Source organism: Sciurus vulgaris (genome assembly GCF_902686455.1).
Source record: "Sciurus vulgaris genome assembly, chromosome: 1".
Taxonomy (NCBI): Eukaryota; Metazoa; Chordata; class Mammalia; order Rodentia; family Sciuridae; genus Sciurus; species Sciurus vulgaris.
The window spans coordinates 147,252,219-147,274,606 of NC_136461.1; the positions used below are offsets into that span (position 1 = coordinate 147,252,219).

Consider the following 22,388-nt stretch of genomic DNA (forward strand, 5'->3'; position numbering starts at 1 on the left):
ACCCCCAGGAAGAATCTAACCTGGGTCCAAGCTGGTCAGGACATTCCTTGCGCTTTCTTGTCTCTGCCCTGGACGGGTCAGAGGTATTTTCTCCCATCCCACTCATCTTGAACACATATCAGCAACTAAAATAAAAAAGAGGGATAAGAGTTGATGAAAAAGTATCTGAGCATTTTGCCAACAGTTAAAGAACTCTGAGTTCAATCAGAAATTTGACAACAGTAATTGATACATTAAGACATGTGCATGTATTTATAATAAAATACCTGATTGTTTGTTTTTTTAACTTTGCTTAAAGGTTAAGCAAATGGAAAGGTTAACATTTAAACATAAGAAACAAACCATCCTACCTCCTTGGGTCCAAACTCTTCAAACAGGAGTTGGATTTCAACAACACAAGCTACAACCTGCTAGCCCTGGGATTGGGCTGTTGGCCTCCAGTTTCAGGGGCTTTCTTGCACCATGTGGAAATGACAGGTGTTGTAAGTAAGGGGCTCCTCCCAGTCTCTGTTTTGGGTTGGCCAATGTGGAGTCTGTGCTGTAATAGCTCACCCATGACAGCCAGCCCGAGGAAGCAGCAGTGCTACAATACTTGATTGAAGGGTTCCAAGTTAAACCCAGCAGATCTGACACCCTTGTGGTGGCCCTGCCTGTGGAGTTCCTGACCCTCAAATGGAGGCTCTTCCTGCCTACCTTAGGAAGCTGACGTGCAGGTTCTCCTGCTGCCGCAGTCTCACTGCTCCTCCCTCAGTGCCCTCTCTCCAGGGCAGCTGGCCTCCCTCCCTGCACACTGCTGGGTGGCTTCCTCTCTCACATCCTGCTGCCTCAGACTTTCCTCCCCTCAGTTGGTTCAGGCTGCTATCAGCTCAGGTCTTTAGATGCACTCCAAAATCAGGGGAACTACTGCCTCTGAGGGGTGATGACCACCACAGCTCCTCTGTGCTGAATATTTTTCATAATTAGAGAATAAGTGTGCTCACAATGGTCATCGCTAGCAGAACCAAAATACTATTGGGAGTATAAAAGAATAAGGGAGTGACACAAGGCTGAAGTTCTAAAAAAGCCAGAGAGACTAACAAAGTATGAGGAAAGCAGAAAAGATTGCTACTCAGTGTGCTTAACAATTGTTTAGAAAAGGAAAAAAAAATAAAAATAAATGCAGCCCTAAAGTACAAGTCATCACTTAAAAATCTTTCCTAGAGAACCCATTCTATGTTATTTCCCCGTTCTCTGTCCCCCAGGCTTCTAAATTCATCTTTGCCCTTTACTTTTTGTAGTGGCTTTTCTTCCTTTCTAGATTAGAAGAAGTCAGAGAGAAGGCCAAGTCAGTGGAAGACCAAGAACTTAAAGAAGACACCAGAGAGCAATAGGTCCATCAAGAACAAGAACGAAGAGCCAGGCAGGTTAAGGAAAGCAGCATCTGACACCCATCAATTGAATCACCACCACATACCAATTAAACTGCCCAGCTGCTTCCTTTGGTCGCGTCTGGGATGTCCAGTCTCACTACAACTGTTTCTTCTGGCCACTGTTCTGATCCAAGAGGGCAGTAGAGTCAATTGTTTTAAAGAGTCATGTGTAAGTAGAATGAAGAAATAGCCTATCAGCTGAGGAAGGTTGCGCCAATCACAAAATTCAGGTCACATGGAGGATACAATTTGAAAGCTCATGCCTGAGCTTCCTGCTGGAGGGAGCAATGTAACCAAGTCCCAAGGTCCTGTACTGTGCTCACAATTTTGGCCTGATAATAAGTATAAATCTGTATTTAGTTACTATTCATTTAGTTTTTACTGTGTAACCCAGCAAATTATAGATTTAAAGACAGATTATGAGAGGCAGTATTGCAGAGAAGCCAAGGGCCAGTATCCATGTTTGAGCTTCACCACTTGGTCAGCTGTGTGACCTTGACAAGTTATTTCATCCTTCATGCTGTAATGAAGATAGTCATTAGCATCTACAGCACAGGCTACCAGGCGGATTAGTAAATGGCAGAACTGAGAGTTATACACAGGCTTTTAGAACTCCTACTCTTAACTAATGTTACAGCAGAGAGCCTCCTGATTATATAAGCTGTTCTTCTTCTATCACAGAAGCACAGGGCAGGCAAGATTGGCCTAGATGGGCTTCTGTGCTTGATTCTGTTCCTGTTATCTAGACATCATTCATTCACTCATTCAACAAAAACTGCCTTGCCACTGAAAATGAAGTTCAGTGGCATGAGAAGCATACACAGTAATGTTGCTCTCGAGAAGACAGACTGACAGGGGAGATAGATTGTATGTAGGAAATACTCCAATAGGGACAAATATGTATTATACATTTGTCTTGCACTTCTCTGAACCTTGAGATCCACAAAAGGAGTAATGTGCTGGCTAGAAAGGAGGAAGTATGGAGCCCAGCCTGAGAACAGCGTAAGATTTTAAATGGGTTGGGTGGGAGCCAGGCCACTGCAGGAGGTTTGCAGGAACAGGAAAGAACAAACCTGAATGAATGCCAGAGCCCTTCTCAGACGATACCCTACAAACATTCATTTTTTTAGTACTTCTTTTTAAACACAATTCCCATGGTTTCAACTCATGGGGGTGTGGGAAAAAACACTGCATACCCAACCTAAGTAAGCTTTCAACAAATAACCCTGGAAGCGGCTTTCTATAAGGCATTAAAATTTAAATAAATGTTATCATTAAACTATAATCTTCACCCGGGCACGGTGGCAAAGGCCTGTAATCCCAGCGGCTCGGGAGGCTAAGGCAGGAGGATAAAGAGTTCATAGTCAGCCTCAGCAAAAGGGAGGCACTAAGCAACTAAGACCCTGTCTCTAAATAAAATACAAAAAGGGCTGAGGATGTGGCTCAGTTGTCCAGGGTGCCCGAGTTCAATCCCTGGTACCCACCCCCTAAAATATATCATCTTTAATATTTAGCAAAATGTCCCACATAGTAGGTGTAGATAATAAATTTTAGTGATGAAAATGTTTGTTTTTCCTTCCAGAGTATCACCAGGTATATTAGAAAAATAGAGTACTACCAGAAAAGTTGAAAAGCTTTTCAATGGACAATTAAAATGTGACTATTTTACTTATTTGTACTCAGTTTGGGGATTGAACATTAGGATCAGCATCATCTACTTTAAAATTTCCCAAAATATGTTAATTATGGTGACAGTGCATGAGGAGACAGCACTGGATATGTAGCACAAGGCCTAGAGATGAGGAGTGGAGCATGTTTCAGGTCTAAGTATAGTAAGACCACTTCAGCACACCTTCTGTTTTGCTTGTTCCACCCCAAGGTTAGTTTGTAAGCACTCACTTTGTAGTTTTAAAACATCACTAATTTAACATCACTCTTCAAGTAAGCTACATTTGTGCCAAGTTTCCCTTTTCATTATGTAATGGTACCTTAAACACATTTCCTCAAAATCTTCAAGATTTCTGCTTTATGACTTTTTAATTTTTCTGGGCCTGCCCCATATATCCTCTTTTCTGCAGTTTTCCTGGGTTATATCCTCAGTAGATATTTCCAACCAACCCTCACACCACTAAAGGGAGAAAAGGTGGGTGGGAGAAGGCAAGGCCCAGAAGAGTTGGCCAAGTCAAGGAAAGAAGAGTCCCTGCAGGCCCCATCAGGTTGGGGACTTGCCAACATCACAGGGGTGGCCCATCTGAATCCCTGCCAGTCACTCAGGGAAAACGAAAAGAAGACAGATCTGAGAGAAGTTAAATAAAAGAAAAGAAAGAAAAGAAAAGAAAAGAGAAAGAAAGAAAGAGAGAGAAAGAAAGAAAGAAAAGGAAAGGAAAGAGAGAAGCAGGTGGGAAGGGAGAGAATTTAAGGCTGGAAGAGGGAAGGGAGGAGAGTGGTAAGAGGGTGATGGGCAGCCTGAAGTAGCTGCTATCCTGGAGGAGACACGTAGATTTATGACTTGCTCTTCAGTAAGTGAACCAAATAAATAACAGTGAGCCTCATTAATGAGGTGCTCTAGGAGAAGAAGTGTGGCACTCTCATGCAGATGACTGTCTGATATTTTTAACACCCTGTGTGAGGCGTGGCTGGCAGAGAGTGCCAGCATTTCACCTGTAGTATGTGGCGAGGCCAGGTGCGTTCATTTTTACCCCACAACTCAAAATATTGGGCAAGGCAGCAGCAACATAGGTAGAGAGGTCAGAAAAAATGATTTCCTTTTAGACTTACAGAAAAATATCTAAAGTAATCTAAAACTAAATGAGAGAAGAGTATTAATACATTTTTTGAAAATCAAAGTTAAAAATTCATTTTCAATGAAAAAGTGGAAGATGGAAAATACTAAAGGACAGCATTTAAGGCCTAAAATTTTACTTTGTAGCCAGCCCTAAATGAACAGTTCCTTAACAGTTCTGCATGTTTTCAACATACACATGAAATTAAAATTCTTGAACATGTCATTCTCAATTCTCAAACTGTTCAATGTAAATCACAAAAACTGAAAATGACACCAGTTAACTCTGGAGCTGATGGTAATTATAGTCACTGAGAGCAAACCAGTTTCTACCAGATGTTGGGGGTTGTGAAGGACAAGACTGGAAAAGAAGTTTCTCTTTGTCTATTCTTCTTATCTCTAACCACACAATATCCCTGCTAAAACTTCGCTGTGACAGTATATCCTCCCTCTTATCCTTTGATATCAACATGTAAGAACTAGATAGTAGAGGAAAGTGCTACAGTCACAAGATTCACTAAGTTTTATTTTTTAAAAGTAACAATATTCTGGAAGGGGTGAACAATGCCAGTCAAATCCTTAGCTAAGGACAGAAAGCAAAATAAAATGTCAAATCTTAAAAGCACATTCTTCTTTCACAGAACTCTTCCATATAACTTATAAGGTAATACAGCTATTGCTTGCAAAACAGCTTCATTCCATTAAAGCTAGTTTATCATCCAGAATTCATGTAAACGATAATGTGTATTTTATCTTTTATCAGTACAGGCCATCTTCCAAACAACGCCTATAAAACTGTCAGATTTATTATGTGCTGCACAAATTCAGTAAAAAGGATAATATGGTTGCTGAAATTCACACATAATAAAGTGATCAAACATCAGATCTGTTGCTTGCTCCAAGAAATATCTGCAGAAAGGCACCCTCTGAAAGTCTTTACTTTGAGATGATATATACAATGAAATACCTCAAGGTAGAAACGAAACACAAAAAAGTTGCTTAAACAACTTTTCTTATCAACACCTCCATGAGTACCTGCCTGTTAAATCATCTAGCTCTTGAAGAGGGCAGAAAGGCCCTATAGCTTCTAAGGCCTTCCAGGTTGCCTATCTGTGTGCGCGCGCGCGTGTGTACATATACTCAAGAGCACACAGTGCTGGGAATGGAACCAAAGGCCTCCCACAGCAGACAAGCGCTCACCTGCTGAACTATACCAGGTTCTTTCTGAATTCTCTTTTCAAAAGATATATGAAACCATCATGTAATGTGTCAACTGATTTTACACAAATTTTTAAGACCAAGAAATGCTCAAGCAATATAAAAGTATACATAAATCATCATTTAAATACTTCTCCATTTCTGTTCTACTAAACTATAAAAGGATAATCTTCCAGAGAGCTGTAATTGCTCAGAAACCCATCTTAAAAGCTAAAGGTACATTCTGTACTGATTTATCAAAAATGAAAACATTTGCTCATTCTAAGCACCAGTTTTTCCCCTCAAAGTATACTGTGTTCTTGGGGGATCCCTTTATTATACAAAAACAAAATTTTGGGGCCAGTCTCTGATAAGTCGAAGGAAACATAGTATCTAGTGCTTCAATAAACAGAATGTGCTTTTCAGCTGTGGATGCCTGAGAAAAGTAGAAAAACTTGGGAGGGCCAAACCTTGGGAGCCAGTCAGATGACACAGATAAAGACACCCAATTGATGGAGGAGAGGAAACACCTCCTTCCAAATAGTGTTAATTGGTCAAAATTACCCAAAGCAAACATTATTTTGGCAAGACCCAACTTTTGGCAACAGTTAAACAAATACTCTACGTAGACTATGCAAGGATATATTTTTGAGGCACATAAAGAAAGAAGCATCATATGTGCAAATAAAACAGAAGTAGACCTATGTAGATTTACTAAATAGAGGAATGAGAGCACATGGAAAAAAAATCAGACTTTTTCTTCCTGCTGGTAAACAAGTAATGCATTTAACACAGTGACAGAGGACACTACACAACATTTCAAGATATTTTACGTGGTAAAATGGTATAGTATTTTCCCCAAAGCATTATTATTCTTTTTACCAGATCATAAGGACACATTTAACTTTTATCTTTACATAACACTGTGGTGCTTCTTGGTTTTCACATAACAGAATTTTAATTTACCTCACATTATACAGTCTGCATTATAGACACACTACAGTCTGTTACCTACAGATTCACTCAAAAAACTGCACATTAATTCACACAGTGACAACAGTCAGCTTGCAAAGTTAAGGGAGACTCACTGCAAATAAATCCAGAATAAAAGACATCTTATTTGGAAACAAATGCTCAGTTCAACTTTCTAGTTTACTGCAACATACTGTACATCTGACTTTTCAAATAACTGCAATAAATGCCAGCCATAAACTCCTCTCATTAGGACATGATTTTCAATAGTAAAACACTAGCAGTTTACAGTTGGGTACAGGATTAAAGAAAACAACATATCCTACAACTACAACTACTCTCCAAGTAAAATGGCTTTAGCACCTACCTTCCGTATGCTGTATCTTAGTCCACGAAACAGTAATAACAGTGTATAAACAAATGTTTAAGCTAAAAATTCCTTTCTTCTCAATATGCTCTGCTCTTAAGATTTACTTTTGTATAATGGCCTCAAAGTGGTATGTTAGACAGTAACTAGAAGACATATTCCATTTTCTGACTGAAAGCCAATAATACTCATGAATTTTTTAGCTGAAAGACACTTCAAGATGCCATTGGGAAGACTGTAATAAACACATTAGGCTGCAAATGGGCAGCAGCAGCTCTTTAATACATGCTGCAATAATCAAATAAATGGCTAAATTCATGTTCACTAGTGACACAAATATTTTGCTGTAACATTTTCATCATCTACATCTCTCTTAAAGAAGGCGGATGAAACCCTCTTAAAGTCTTGCTGGCAAAATTCAGTACAGAATGTGTAAGTAGCAGAGAGCTGTTCTACATCTCTTTACCAACAAGGGGAAAATGTCTAGTCTGACATCAGTGGCCTGAGATGATTTCTACTTTCTGAATTCTCATAGGCTAAGTTCCTTAACATAGCCAGCCACTGGGCTGCTTATATATCCAACGACGTCACCCGGTGCTAATATGGCCAGGAACAGCGAGATTAGGTTTTAATAAGGTCTCAGATGAGAAAACATCACAGGAAGAAGCTGCATTCCTCACATAATGCAACATTTTCCTTCCCTTCAAGCAGGGTATATAGTCTCTATTTAGTATTCTATTTAGTTTTCACTGAAGGTTTAAGCAGTCATCAAACAAGGACTATAATGTTAGTGCTTGTGTTTGAGTTTCATAATTTCCAGATTAAAATTAAATTATCTTTTCTGGTCTTTTTTCCCTTTCTTTTTTTTTTTTTTTTTTTCTTTTGTGGTACTGGAATTCTAGGACCTTTCCCATGCTGAGCAAGTAAGTGTCTGGCTACACCTCTCAGCCTGCAATTATCTTTCTTTATTTTGAAACTCCTTTTAAATTTCCTTATGAGATTAAAAAAAAAAAAAACTTTCTAATTTATGAGAGAAACTTACTGAAATGAGAAGGGAAAGATAGCCTGTACTTATACAAAAAGTTTTTATATTATATGAATTTTTAGAAGTTCCTAAACAGATAAATGAGAGTACTCTCCTACACTATGTCTTCTTTTGTATTGAGGACTTAGGAGTAAGGCATTTTGCACCTATCTCCCTGCTTAAAACCCCATCTTGAAGATACGTTTAGATGTGTGTGTGTGTGTGTGTGTGTATATAGAGAGAGACATATATCTACGTCTATCTTACAGATTATTTAACCTGTCTGACCTGCTTCCCAGTAATTTACCTAAGTCACAGAAAATAATGGGTCAGGATTCAAATTCAGGTTTAATTCAAATAACTATCATCTGTTGAGTGCTTAGCACGTTGGCAGGTGTATCCCACATATTTTGCATAGATATATTTATAATAACATATGATTAGCACTATTTTACAAAAGAAGAAATTGAGGTACAGAAGAGATAATTTAATTTGACCAAGGCCACATGGAAGTTTTAGTTTGCTTTTATAAGCAAATCTAAACAGTTCCTCAATTCTTAACCACTGTAATGTGGGTACTAAAGGTTCCTATTCAGTACTCTTAATACTTTCACTGAAGAGAGAAATTTATAAACTTGAGTTTAATTACATAAATCAATATATTTTATTTTATTTTCTGTGGTCCTGGAGATTGAGCCCAGGACCTTGTGCAGGTTAGGGAAGTACTCTACCACTGAGTGCTTCTCGTGCTTCAGAAATTAGTATATTCTAATTTAATTTAGTAAACAGTGACTATATAATATGAAAGTTGTGTTTTTTTGTTTTGCTAAAAATGTGCCAATATCATTGTAAAATGCAAACTAATTCTTTCTAGAAAAGACATACACACTTCAGAATCATCCATCCATTCCTCCAATAAATAATTAATGCTCCAGGTACTGTTGAAGACACTGGGGACAGAGCCATGACACAGCATATAAAAGTCCCTGTCCTCCTGAAGCTCACATTCCAGTGCAGAAAGGAAACCATACCTCAATTAACAAGCCATTATTCTTTGAAGACAAAGGAAATATTATTGTTATTACTGAATTTAGTATGAAGTTAATGAAATAAACCAGCTATGAATTTTCTCTGGCATACCAAGAATGCTCAATTTCATCCTAAACACTAAGAAAAACCTCCTTATTTAACATAATCAGAAAAAGAAATTGGTTGATTTAAAAATTTATTTATAAAGAATAATTATGCAAAATGATACATACGATTTTAATTAATCATTTCATTTTAACACTACACATGAAAGTTTAGGTATTAGTCCTCACTAGAGTTTCAGTACCTATCTTGCATAAATCAAATCCAAAATTAAGACACTATTATTTCCAATTTTTATTAAAACAGACCTAGGACTTACAGACACTTAATTGTTCTTAAAAGTTCTTTTAAGGTACAGATTTCTGTTATTTTTTTCCTAGTCTATTATGACTGTGCTGCATATACCCATTTAGCAGCAAGTTTTGTCCATTTGATATTGAGCCCTAATTTTCATAGAAACAAATGTGTATTTTCAAATGCATGTAATAGATTACATAATATTTAATTAAATTGTGCAATTATAATAACAAGCACAACTGGCAAAAATTGATTTGGAAACAAGAATCTAGCTCTCGGTGGACGCACCGGGCTGCAGAAACGTGGGGTATACTGTGGCAGTCAGAGGGTGGCAGCATCAGGCCTTGATTTACAGAGCATATGAATCATGAGGATATTCCATGCTAAGAGTCCAAAAGAGACTGATCAAGAAAATCAGAATTCACACAAAGCTAAACTAAGGGCAGAGGTTAATGGCCATTCAATAAATATTACTGAAATCTATTATGTGCCAAGCACAATTCTAGGTATTAAGGAATACAGCAATGAACAAAATAGACCCAAGTCCATGACTCAGGTTCCAAGAGGAAAGCTGGTAGGTGAGGGATCATAAAACAAATAAAATATTTACCATATCTGACAATGATTAAAGCTATAGATATACTTTTTTTGTTGTTGAAAAATAAGGTAGATTAGGACAAGTTTAAAATAGAAGGGGGTGAAGTCGGGCATGGTGGCACACATCTGTAATCCCAGCTACTCAGAAGGCTGAGACAGATTTCAAATTCAAAGCCAAGCCTCAGTAACTTAGCAAGACTGTCTCAAAATAAAAAAATATAAAAGGGCTGGGGTTTGGCTCACTGGTTAAGCACCCCTGGGTTTAATCCCCAGTATGAAAGAAAAAAAAGAAAGAAAGAAGGAGTGAAGGGGAATTTTCATGTAGTACTCTCTGATGGGTAACAACTGAGCAAGTTCTAAGGGAACGCATAACAGTCACAATTTAACTTATTACGCAACCATTAAAGCAAAATATATGACTTCTCTCATGTAGAAGAGAGGAAAAAGGAAAACAAAAAATCAAATGGAGATCAGTAGAGGAAAGGGAAAAAGGGTAGGAGTCAGGGAGGGAGGGGGAAAATGCCGGGGAGTGGTATTGGCCAAATTATCTTGTTACATTGTGAGCATGTAGGAATGCATAACAATAGTCCCATCAATGTGTACAATGATAATGTACCAATAAAAAATGAGAAAAGTAAAACATGAAAAGTTGTACAACATCATGGCTAAGAGTACAACTTCTGGTGTCAATTTTGGTTTGGAATCCCTGGAACACCACCTCTTAATTAAGTGACCTGGGGAAGTTATTTAATTAATCTCATTGGACCTCAGTTTCTTCATTTGTAAAACTGGAGAAATAATAAGATATAGATCCTTATTGAGAGTAGGACATACAAAGAAGTCTGGCACATAGTAAGGGCTTATCTAATTAAATATATTATTTGAATTTAATAGTATGTGGAGATTTATGAAATAGTCTAAGCTGTTGGTGAAAACAGTTGGAGAGGAAAATTATACAAAAAAAAATTAGAAGAAATGTTACCAAAGTATTAGCAGTTAAATTATTTTGATGAGGACTATGGGAGTAATTTTTTTTTAATTTCCCAAATTTCCTTACAATAATACATCCGTTTTATGAGTGTACAATAGAAAAAAAGAAAGATGGGGGGGGGGAGGAAAGAAAGAAACCTGGTAAAAAACAAAGTCTAAGAAAACCAGAGGTTCTTTTATAAAACCAGTTCCTTAAGATGCAAATCATAAGCATGCAGATTGCTTTCATGCAGATTTTCTAGAAGACTCTTGCAAAAATGAGGTGAACCTATGCTACACTAAGTTGCATTAAGACTGCCCAAATTAAATGAAATGAGATTTATTTTACTGCTGAGATTTACCAACAAAATTTTAAGTATAAATTATTTCCTTTGGTCAATCAAGAGCTATTTCTATAGTAATTTCCAAACCACCATAACTGTATACTTATATTTTAATTTACATTTCTCCAAATTTATCCTAAGTTCTTTCTTATCAGAAAGTCAGAAACTGACTTACTATATCCTGTGCTCCTTAACTTTATGAACTTTCTCATGTTTTCTCCCCTGTGTGACTCTTTTGGAACAGGAGCTCTCCAGCAAAGGTTACAAAAAAATGCTCTTTTCCTAAGAAATACTTTATTGTCATGAATAACTGATGGTTCCCAATCTCTAGTTCCAAGTCTGCCACAGAATATTATAACAAAAATGACACTTCCTCTGCACCAGGGACCAGGGCCTCCTCCTGGCACCCATCTTCCTCTTCACCTGGTCCAGTTCAGCATCAGGGGCTGCTAGCCCACACTGCTGCCTCCCACTCCAGTTACTGATGGGACTCATTCCTCCCTCCTTTTACTCCATTGCACTCATTCAACTCTCAAATTTTCTTTAGAGTGCTTGATCTCTAATTAACAGGAGAAGAAAGGAGAGCCAAAACTTTTAAGAATGTTCCAGGGAAAAAGTACAGGATCTAAATTAAGGACTTGAAGTCAGAGAAAAAAACAAGGTATATAGTTATAGCTCTTTGGCAGTATAAATTACATTTCCTTACTAGGGTACAACCCATGCAAGAATTATTATTTTTTTGAAATGCGCTTTTGATGTGCTCTGTTTTCTACCATTCTTCTATACAAGTGGAAAATGAACATGGAGGGAAAACCTGGTTTGGGAAGACCTCTGATTCATTTTGTCACCATACAAATTCTTACACTTACTTTTGGTCAAATTATCATAATAAATCTAAACAGTATTTGCTATGAGGCAATGGCTGGTATTAAAAAGAAAAAGGGCTGGGCACAGTGGTGCACACCTGTAATCTCAATGACTTGGGAGGTTGAGGCAGGAGGATCACAAGTTTAGGGCCAGCCTCAGCAACCTGAGCAAGGCCCTGTCTCAAATTTTCTAAAAATGGGTTGGGCTGTGCTATAGCTCAGTGGTGGAGTGCCTCTGGGTTCAATCTCCAGTACACTACCTACTATTAATGGTGATGATGATGATGATGATGATAATAATTTTTTAAAAGGCAGTTCTGAAGCAAGAGTCCTGTTCACCTCCAACCCCAAACCAACTAAGCACTTTTTTGGTAACTAATACAAATCTTACAGAATAATTTGCTGAGAATTACTGGAATTTAAAAGTTTTCTATAAGAATTATTTGAAAAGAAATTTTAAATTACTCTGTTATGTGAAGATGTGAGCTGAAATGATAAACATTTGTTTTTCTTTATCAAATGTAAGAGTTTGGTAATCATCAAAACTAACCATAACATTAAGTTTACAAGAGGTTTCTATTTTAGCTTAAGTTTCAAACTTGGAACACAAACAGTTGTCTGTAGAAGCATAATCATACTGCTATCATTAGGACTGACAATAGAGCCCAATTTTCTCTGACTTCAAGGTAAGAGGTCAGGGTGCATTCTAGTTTCAGGGAACTTTGTGAAATACACAGAATAGCCCAGAGAAGATACAAATGCAGAGTTTTTTTCCTCTTTTTGGAATAAAAATATGACCAGACTCAAAAATAATAGCTTCTAATTACCTCTTGGGTAGTTAGTACAAATTTAAACCCAAATGAGCTTGAAGTATATTACAAATAATAAATTGATGGACTAAATAAGAGCAGTCTAGAACATGCACTAAAAAGATTAAAACAAACTTCTCTGATTTTATGTGTTGTTTTCCATCTTTGTTTTAAAAAACTTATCAGTCTTAAAATGTTTTTGCACTGAGAGAACAAAGAACATTGTTTTGTAAAGCCTACATTTTGTTTGGCCATATCTAGCAAGTTTTACACATGCAATGAAATTTTAAATAAATTAAGATAATTGCTTGACACCACAGAGATAGCTGACTGCATTATATTCCTTCTGTCTGGTACCAAATCAAAGGGATCCGAATTCATTAAGCTTCAATTCAAACCTTGGTTTCAGTTGGGTTAAAATGATGGAGAGAAAATTAAGCTAGGTCTCAGAGGCATCATGACTCATTTTATCTGTGTTCATAAGCACACACGTATGATTTCTTTAGTTAGTGTTTTCTTTTTAAGTTAATAGTTCAGAACCAAGAGCAGTAACTATTACTTAGGGCAAAAACATATTTGGATAATTAAGTTTGAGAAGGTTAAGTTTATAATTCATACAGGTTTCCTTTTGGTATTAAAATGTAACTTAAATTGCAGCCTTTTAACTTAAAATCTATTTTCATTTATCTCCTTCTGATGTTCAATTCAACTGTCCTGATAATTACGGAGTAGCTGCTAAGGGCAAATTGCTGTGCTCTGTGGACACTGCGATACAATCACTGAGTAAGAAACAGAACTCAATCTCAAGAAATGAAAAATAAGGAAGAGAATACAAGTAGGGAACTAACTAACATGGAAGACAGTATACATGACAGGTACAAAGTGCTAATGAGGAAGAAATTACTTCTTATTGCAGGGGGACTTGGCAAAATTTTATGAATTCCTGGGCTGGGTTTTGGAGAATAGATAGAATTCTCCAAAGGTGGGGTGGTGGTGAGCATGTACAAGATACTTTCAGGACCCCAAGGGGTGGCATTTGAGAAAAGCAAGGATGGGCTAGAAGTGACTCAATGAGCGTGTGGTTAGCCTGGCCTTGGGACCTGCAGATGGGAGAGTCTGAATTCGCTGGCCCACATTGCCACCAGGCCCTGGTTGGTGCTGCTGTACCCTACCCAAGCCAGAGCAGTCCTAAAACTGTGCTTCTCAAAGTGTCACCTAGGGGCTGTCAGTAGTACCCTCTGGCTCTAGACCAGTTCCCTGAATGAGAGAGATCTAGGCTGGGCTTGGCCCTCTGCCTGTCACACTAGCCCTGCAATGCTGACCCCACTGAGGCTGAAGAGCAACTGCCCCAAACTTCAGAGAGTGATTTTCCTGAAATCAGATTAACTTGTAGTAATTATCTTTCTCTCTGAGGGAGAATAAAGGGGAAAAAAACGCAGTAGGCGTTTCATTCATTCAATTCTATTTAGTTACCAGGATTTGGTTAAGAACTTACTTGCAGAGCTTGAAAACGTTAAATGCTAGAACAAGTAGTAGTAGTTTCTGTTAATTTAATAAGCTGTAAGCACAATGAAAAGTTTTGAGCTAGAGATGGTAAAATTACAGTTACGTTAGAGAGACTAGCATGGCAGTGGCATAAAGACATTTCTGGCAGTGTGGGGAGGAGAGGCTGAAGGAGAGCTGATAGGATACTGCAAAAAGCCACATATGGTATGACTGCATTTATGTGAAATGTCCAGAATAAGCAAATCCATAGAAACAGAAAGTAGATTAGTGGTTACCAGGGGCTGGGGCCGGGTGGGGAGTGGTTGGGAAAATAGAGAGTGACTGCTAATGAGTACAGGGTTTCTTTTTGGGTTGATGAAAATGTTCTGAAATTAGATAATGATGATGGCTGTACAATGTGAATAAACTAAGTCACCACTGAATATACTTTGTAAGGCCAAATTTTATGTTATGTGAGTTTAAAGTCAAAAAAGCTATTATTAAAGACAAACAAACCAAAACCCCCAGAAAATAACAACAAAAACCATAAGCTATAAACCTTGATGCTAATAACCTGGCAAAGCCATGCGACAGGGAAATGGACAGTCTACAAGTATCCAGAATGTACAGTACAAGCAAGAAGCACCTTTCTAATAAATTCAACCCAAATGAATTTTCCTTATTCTTTTCATGAAGGAGATTGAAGTACAAATTTAATTTTTTTATTTCCTTTCTGTGGTACTGGAGATTTAACCCAGTACATCCCCAGTCCTGTTCTGTTCTTTTCTTCTTTTCTTTTGAGACAGGGTCTCCCGAAGTTACTGAGGCTGGCCTTGAACTTGCCATCCTCCTGCCTTGGTCTCCAAGATGCTGGGATTACAGTCATGTACCACAGGTCTGGCCGAGAATTCAATTCTTTTTTTTTTTAGAGGTTTTTGCTCAATACGAGTAACACATGCCTCTAATAGGCAGTTTAGAAAATACAAAACACTTAAGAATAAAATAGCACATATTCTTACTACCCAGAGAATCACTATTACCTGTTTAATATTTTTAAATCCATGTGCATGTAAAATTTAAGTACAAATTGTATAAATATTTTATAGCTGTTTCATTTGTGTTTTCTTAATGTTAGCCACTAAAATTTTTTCATGGCATTAAATATGTCTTTATAAACACAATTTTTAATGGTTTGATAATATCCCATCATATGCCCAATAGCCTCAAAAAAAATAAAATACCTGGGAATTAATCTAACAAAAGAGGTGAAAGTCGTCTACAATGAGAACTACAGAACACTAAAGAAAGAAATTAAAGAAAATCTTAGAAGATGGAAAGGTCTCCCATGTTGTTGGATAGGAAGAATTAATATTGTCAAAATGGCCATACTATCAAAAGTGCTATACAGATTCAATGCAATTTGAATTAAAATCCCAATGACGTACCTTACAGAAATACAACAAGCAATCATGAAATTCATCTGGAAGAATAAAAACCCAGAATAGCTAAAGCAATCCTTAGCAGGAAGAGTGAAGCAGGATATATCGCAATACCAGATCTTCGACTATACTACAAAGCAATAGTAACAAAAATGGCATGATATTGGTACCAAAATAGACAGGTAGATCAATGGTACAGAATACAGGACATGGACACAAACCCAAATAAATACAATTTTCTCATACTAGACAAAGGGGCCAAAAATATGCAATGGAGAAAAGATAGCCTCTTCAACAAATGGTGCTGGGAAAACTGGAAATCCATATGCAGCAGAATGAAACTAAACCCCTATCTCTCACCCTGCACAAAAATCAACTCAAAATGGATCAAGGACCTCGGGATCAGACCAGAGACCCTGCATCTTATAGAAGAAAAAGTAGGTCCAAATCTTCAACATGTCGGCCCAGGATCAGACTTCCTTAACAGGACTCCCATAGCACAAGAAATAAAAGCTAGAATCAATAACTGGGATAGATTCAATCTAAATAGCTTTCTCTCAGCAAAGGAAACTAAAGCAATGTGAAGAGAGAGCCTACAGAGTGGGAGAAAATCTTTGCCACCCATACTTCAGACAGAGCACTAATCTCCAGAATCTATAAAGAACTCAAAAAACTCTACACCAAGAATACAAATAACCCAATCAACAAATGGGCTAAGGAAATGAACAGACACTTCACAGAAGAAGATCTACAAGCAATCAACAGACATGAAAAGATGTTCAACTTCTCTAGTAATAAGAGAAATGCAAATCAAAACTACCCTAAGATTCCATCTCACCCCAATTAGAATGGTGATCATCAAGAATACAAGCAACAATAGGTGTTGGAGAGGATGTGGGGAAAAAGGTACACTCATACATTGCTGGTGGGGCTGCAAATTAGTGCAGCTAATCTGGAAAGCAGTGTGGAGATTCCTCAGAAAGTTTGGAATGGAACCACCATTTGACCCAGCTATCCCACTCCTCGGCCTATACCCAAAGGACTTAAAATCAGCATACTACAAAGATGCAGCCACATCAATGTTCATAGCTGCTCAATTCACAATAGCCAGATTGTGGAACCAACCTAGAAGCCCTTCAATTGATGAATGGATAAAGAAACTGTGGTATATTTATACAATGGAATATTACTCAGCCATAAAGAATAATAAAATTATGGCATTTGCAGGCAAATGGATGAAATTGGAGAATATCATGCTAAGTGAGATAAGCCAATCTCAAAAAACCAAAGGACAAATGATCTCGCTGATAAGCGGATGATGACACATAGTGGGGGGGGAGGGGGCAAGAATGGAGGAAGGAGGGATTATATAGAGGGAAAAGAGAGGTGGGAGGGGGAGGAAAAAAAAAAAAAAAACACCAGAATGAATCAAACAACATTACCCTATGTAAATTTTTTTTTTTTTTTGAACATCATACTAGTATTGAACCCAGGGCATCACACGTTAGGCAGGTGCTCTACCACTGATACCCTATGTAAATGTATGATTACATAAATGGTATGCCTTTTGTGTACAGAGAATCAACATGTTTCCCATTTGTTTACAATAAAAATAAATTTAAAAAAAAGAAATGTAAATAAAAGTAAAAGTTTCCTAACCTCAAAAAAAATCCCATCATATGAAATAGCACAATATATATAAATAATTTTCAATATGTAACAGATTGTTCTACTTTTTTGCTACTATAAATAACAGTGATGAATATCATTTATATAAAATTTGATCCACATTTCTAACTATTTACCTACAATAGTCTTACAAATGTAACTACCAGATCAAAGGGTTTAACCATACTTAAGTCTATCCATATATACAGTCAAATTATTTTCTAAGAAGGCTATATTAATTTACAACGCCCTTGGCAGGAGTTCCCATCTCACAATTAATAGTGATGGGTACTCCAATTTTATAAAAATGCTTCACTAATTTGAAGATTATGGCATGACATTGTTTTAAAATTTAAACTGATCACTGGTAATTGAACATCTTAGAAATATTTATAGCACTGCATTTTTTACTCTGATAGAAGAATGTTGAGTTAGGTATGCTATAAATAGAGTTAAATCAGCTAGGCATTTGATACAATGCTATTAAGGACACAAAAGCAAAATGTGGGGTCTACTGGTGGTTCCCAAATTTGGCCACTGGTGAGAGGAGCTTTAAAAAAAAAAAAATGCAGATTTCTGGTCAGGTCTGGTGGCTTGTGCCTGTAGACCCAGAACTCTGGAGGGCTGACTTGAGTCTAGGAGTTCAAGGCTACCCTGGATAACATACTGAGACTCCATCTCAAAAACCGAAAACCAAACACCCCCCCCCACACACACACAGTCACATAAATTTCCTGGCTCCACCCCATATCAACTAATGCAGAATCCCTTCAGGAAGGACCCCTAGGGCATCAGCTGCAGCCTGTGGAGCAATGACTGGAAGAGCAGCACTGGAACTACAGGGCTTTGCCACCTTTTGTGTGGCAAAAGGAAAAAGAGTCGAGGTCAGTGGAATAACATTCTCAGTGTCAACAGATTGTCTTTTTTGGCTCTCTTGATAGGTCACTACGTCTTCCACAGTCCAGTTCCACAGAAGCCCGAGATTCTCTCATTACACAGACAGTTGGGAGAGGAGAGGGGGCCACGCTCTCCTCAATCCTCAGAGCATCACTCTATTTATAGGAACCTCTGTATAAACATCTCTGTTCCTCTGAAAACACCTTTTTCTCTACCCATGCCATAGGACACTATCTATCTTTCTTTCTCTAAAATTTACCAACATTTACCCTCTATATTTACTAAAACTTTCAGCATCTGATATGTTCTTCCTCTCTAGTTGAAATCTGATCTTCATTCTGAGTGATTTTAGAGACCATGTGGATGAGCTAAATACTGTCCTTATCTATTCCAATTAAGTTCCCCTCTGTAAAACAGCTTTTTTTGCTTCTGTGACTAAAAGACCTGACCAGCACAATTATAGAGGAGGAAAGTTTATTTGAGGGTTCATGGTTTCAGAGGTCTTAGTCCATAGAAGGCCAGCTCCATCCCCCAGGAAGACTGTGGCAGAGGGAAAGAGCTTACATGCTGATCAGGAAGCAGAGAGAGTCTCCACTTACCAAATACAAATATATACCCCAAAGCCACACCCCAATACCCACCTCCTCCAACCACACCTTACCACTCCAGTTACCATTCAGTTAATCCCTATTAGGGACTAAACTACTGATTGGGTTAAGGTATTAATCCAATCATTTCTCCAACAAACCTTGCACTGTCTCACACATAAGCTTTTGGGGGACACCTCACACCCAAACCTTAACACCCTCCACCTCACTTCAGTCACAGCTGTGTAGGATCACACCTTGAATCTTCTTATTGCCCAGATTTTTCCCACTTGAATGCCACTTTTTGCCCCCACCTCCTAGCAGAGTGACTTTCTTACTGTCTTCCTCCACATAAGTGGCCATCAGTGCATAAAGAATCTGGGCTCTTGCCTTTTCACATCTCCTTTCCTTCACTCCTAGCTCGTCACCTTCAGCACTCTTGGCTCCCTTTCCTGCCTCTCAAGGAATACATTCTCCAAACCTCATCCTAAGCATTCTCCACTCCTAAAAGTGGGCAGCTGGGCACTGACGGAGAATATCACACAGCTCTAGGGGAAAGAGTGCCACAGACATTCCAAGACTCTTGAAACCGCCTGGGCTATTCATAGTCCTGCTGGCAAACCCTGTGCTTTGTTCTCAGATCAACTCCTTCTATATACTTCAACAAGTATTTCCATTTTATACAACTTCCGCAAATGACTGTTCAATCTGATTTCCCTCAACTTCCCTTCCTCTTTTTTTTTTTTTTTTTTTTTTTGTGGTGCTGGGGATTGAACCCAGGGCCTTGTGCTTGCCAGGCAAGCACTCTACCAACTGAGCTATCTCCCCAGCCCACCCTTCCTCTTTAAAAACATATTTTTAGATGTTAAGAGATCTTTATTTTATTCATTTATTTATATGTGGTGCTGAGACTCAAACCTGGTGCCTCACACATAATAAGGCAGGCGCTCTATCACTGAGCCACAACCCCAGCCCCTTCCCTTCCTCTTACTTAAAAAGATATTCGCTGGTCTTCAACATGGCTCTGGGGTCACTAGGGATGTGTAACCCTTCTTGTAAACACTAACTACTTCAAGCCATTTCTGTTCTCCTCTCCACCTTCTCTGAGACCCTACTGCAACAGTTGTGGCGTCTAAGTCCCATGTTTTTAATTTCTTCCTCTTCATCTCCACCTACTCGTATACACAGGTCCCTGGAGTCTGAATCCTCCAGCTACCATAAGATCTCACATTACCTTTACTTCTACATCGGTCCACAGAGTATAGGTCTGCAATACCATAGTTCAGACTTGCTATCCCTTTTCCCTTACTCCACAATCCAAAGCAATTGCCTTTCTCCATTACATGTGCCTCCCTTGTCTTCATGACACACTAATGCCAAAACCTACAGATATTGAAGCACATGGTATGTGATACCAAACCCTTCCACTGTGCTGCAACACTCACCATCACGCCCTGGCAAAGGCCCCCATGATTCCTCCCAGAATCTATTCCATGACAGTACTCCACTGGTCTTTCTCTTAAACCATTTAATCTCTTTTCCATCTCTTTTATGGGATCTTCTTCCTCTGTGTAGTAACCCAGGCTTCCACCTTGACCTAATAATCTTGTCAGTCAGCTTTGTTTTAAAAATTATTTTTAACCGGTTAATTGAAGTATAATTTAATGCTATAAAATTTACCCTTTTAATGTATTTTAAAAGTGTCTTAATCTCGTCTCAGAGTTGTGTAATCATCTCGCTATCTAATTCCGGACATTTTCATCATCTCGAAAGGAAACCCCCATGATCATTATGCAATTGCTCCCCACTGCCTCCTCTCTCCAGCCCCTGGGAGCCACTAATCTACTTTCCATCTTCATGGACTTGCCTAATGTGGACATTTTATGTAAGTATGATCATATAATATGAGGCCTTTTGTACCTCACTTGTTTTAATTAGCATGAGCTTACCAAGTCAGGAATACTGTAGCATGGGTCAGTACTCCTTCCCTTCTCTGGTCAAATACTCCATTGTATAGATATGCCACATTTTGTTTATCCATTACTCAGCTGAAAAGACGTTTGGGTTGTTTTCACTTTTTCACTATTAAGAACAATGAATTTGTGTAGAAGTTTTTACACAGATAAATGCTTTCAGTTCTCCTGGATACATACCAAGCAATAGAAATGGTAAGTCATATTGGAACTCTATGGAACTTTTTGAAGATCTACCAAATTGATTCTCAAAGCAGCTACACCATTTTGTATTTCTACCAGCAATGAATAAGCATTTCAATTTCTCCACATCTTTGCCCACACCAATTATTTTCCTTTTCTTATCACAGCCATCCCAGTGGTCTTGAAGTGGTATCTTATCAAGGGTTTTATTTGTATTTCCCTAATAACTAATGATAATGAACAACTTTTCATGGGCTAATTTGTCTATTTACACATCTTCTATGGAGAAGTGTCTACTGAAATCCATTGCCTATTTTACAAAGAGGTTCTCCACTGATGCTCCACACCGTTTTTGGATTTATGAACCTCTGAGAATATGATCAAAGTTAGGAAACAAAAAACACATATAAAATAAGGTATATAAACATCTTAGCAAATTTCTAACTCACTAACACCATTTATGGACCCTGCAGATGAAGCACCCTTGCTTCACACCACAGCTTCTCGATCATGTTTGCATATTTAAAAATCACCTGGGAAGCTTTTAAAAAGTACAACACTACCATATGATCCAGCAATCCCACTTCTAGGTATACACCCAAAAGAACTGAAACAGGGTCTCAAACAGATAATATGTACATCTATAACTCAAGCAGAATTATTTACAATAGCCAAAAGGTGGAAAAAACCCAAATACCCATCAACACATGAACGGTTAAAGAGAATGTGAAGATACCCATAACAGAATGCTCTTCAGCCTTAAAAAGGAACGAAGCACTGATATATGCAACAACATGGACAAACCACGAAAACCGTGAAATCCTAAGTGAAATAAACCAGACATGAATGACTACTTATTATGTTTCCACTTTACATTAGGTATTTAGAATAGTCAGATTCATAGAGACAGAAAGTAGAACAGAGTTTATCAGGGCTGGGAGGGAGGAGAATGGGGAGCTAATTGTTTAATGGATAGAGTTTCTGTTTGGGATGATGAAATTGTAGAAATGGAGAGCAACAACTATTGCACAATTTAGTGAATTATTTAATGTTACTGAATTGCACACTTAAAAATGCAAATGGTAAAATTATGATATCTAAATTTTACCATAATAAAAAAATTGAAAATAAAAACCAACAAAAAAATTAAATAAACATAACCAGGACACTACTCTAGATCTATTAACTCACAGATTTTAGATGTGTGGTCTAACCACCACTATTTTCTCTTAAAAGCTTTCCAGGTAATTCTGATGTTCAATATGACCAAGAACTGCTGCTTTGTAGCCTCTTTGGTGGTACCATCTATCCCATCCTTTCTCAAAAAGTCCAGCCTTACCTCTCTCGGCTTTCATCTAAAAAGCCAGCTGTCTATAATTGCAAACGGCACTCATCCATTTCTTTTGCCCACCCCAATAAGGTCCCACCTGC

The 22,388-nt window shown here is 38.0% G+C and overlaps 1 protein-coding gene across 9 annotated transcripts in view; it reads right to left on the minus strand.

The window, feature by feature from the left end:
- The window catches only part of NCOA2 (nuclear receptor coactivator 2), a 259,079-nt gene that overhangs the window by 92,407 nt on the left and 144,284 nt on the right, over window positions 1–22,388 (minus strand). For all 9 annotated transcript variants that reach the window (XM_079110193.1, XM_079110196.1, XM_079110199.1 and 6 more), the window contains one exon: window positions 21–125. In XM_079110193.1, coding sequence (XP_078966319.1) covers window positions 21–106 — 86 coding nt within the window. In that variant the 5' untranslated portion in view covers window positions 107–125. The remainder of the gene's footprint in view (window positions 1–20; window positions 126–22,388) is intronic.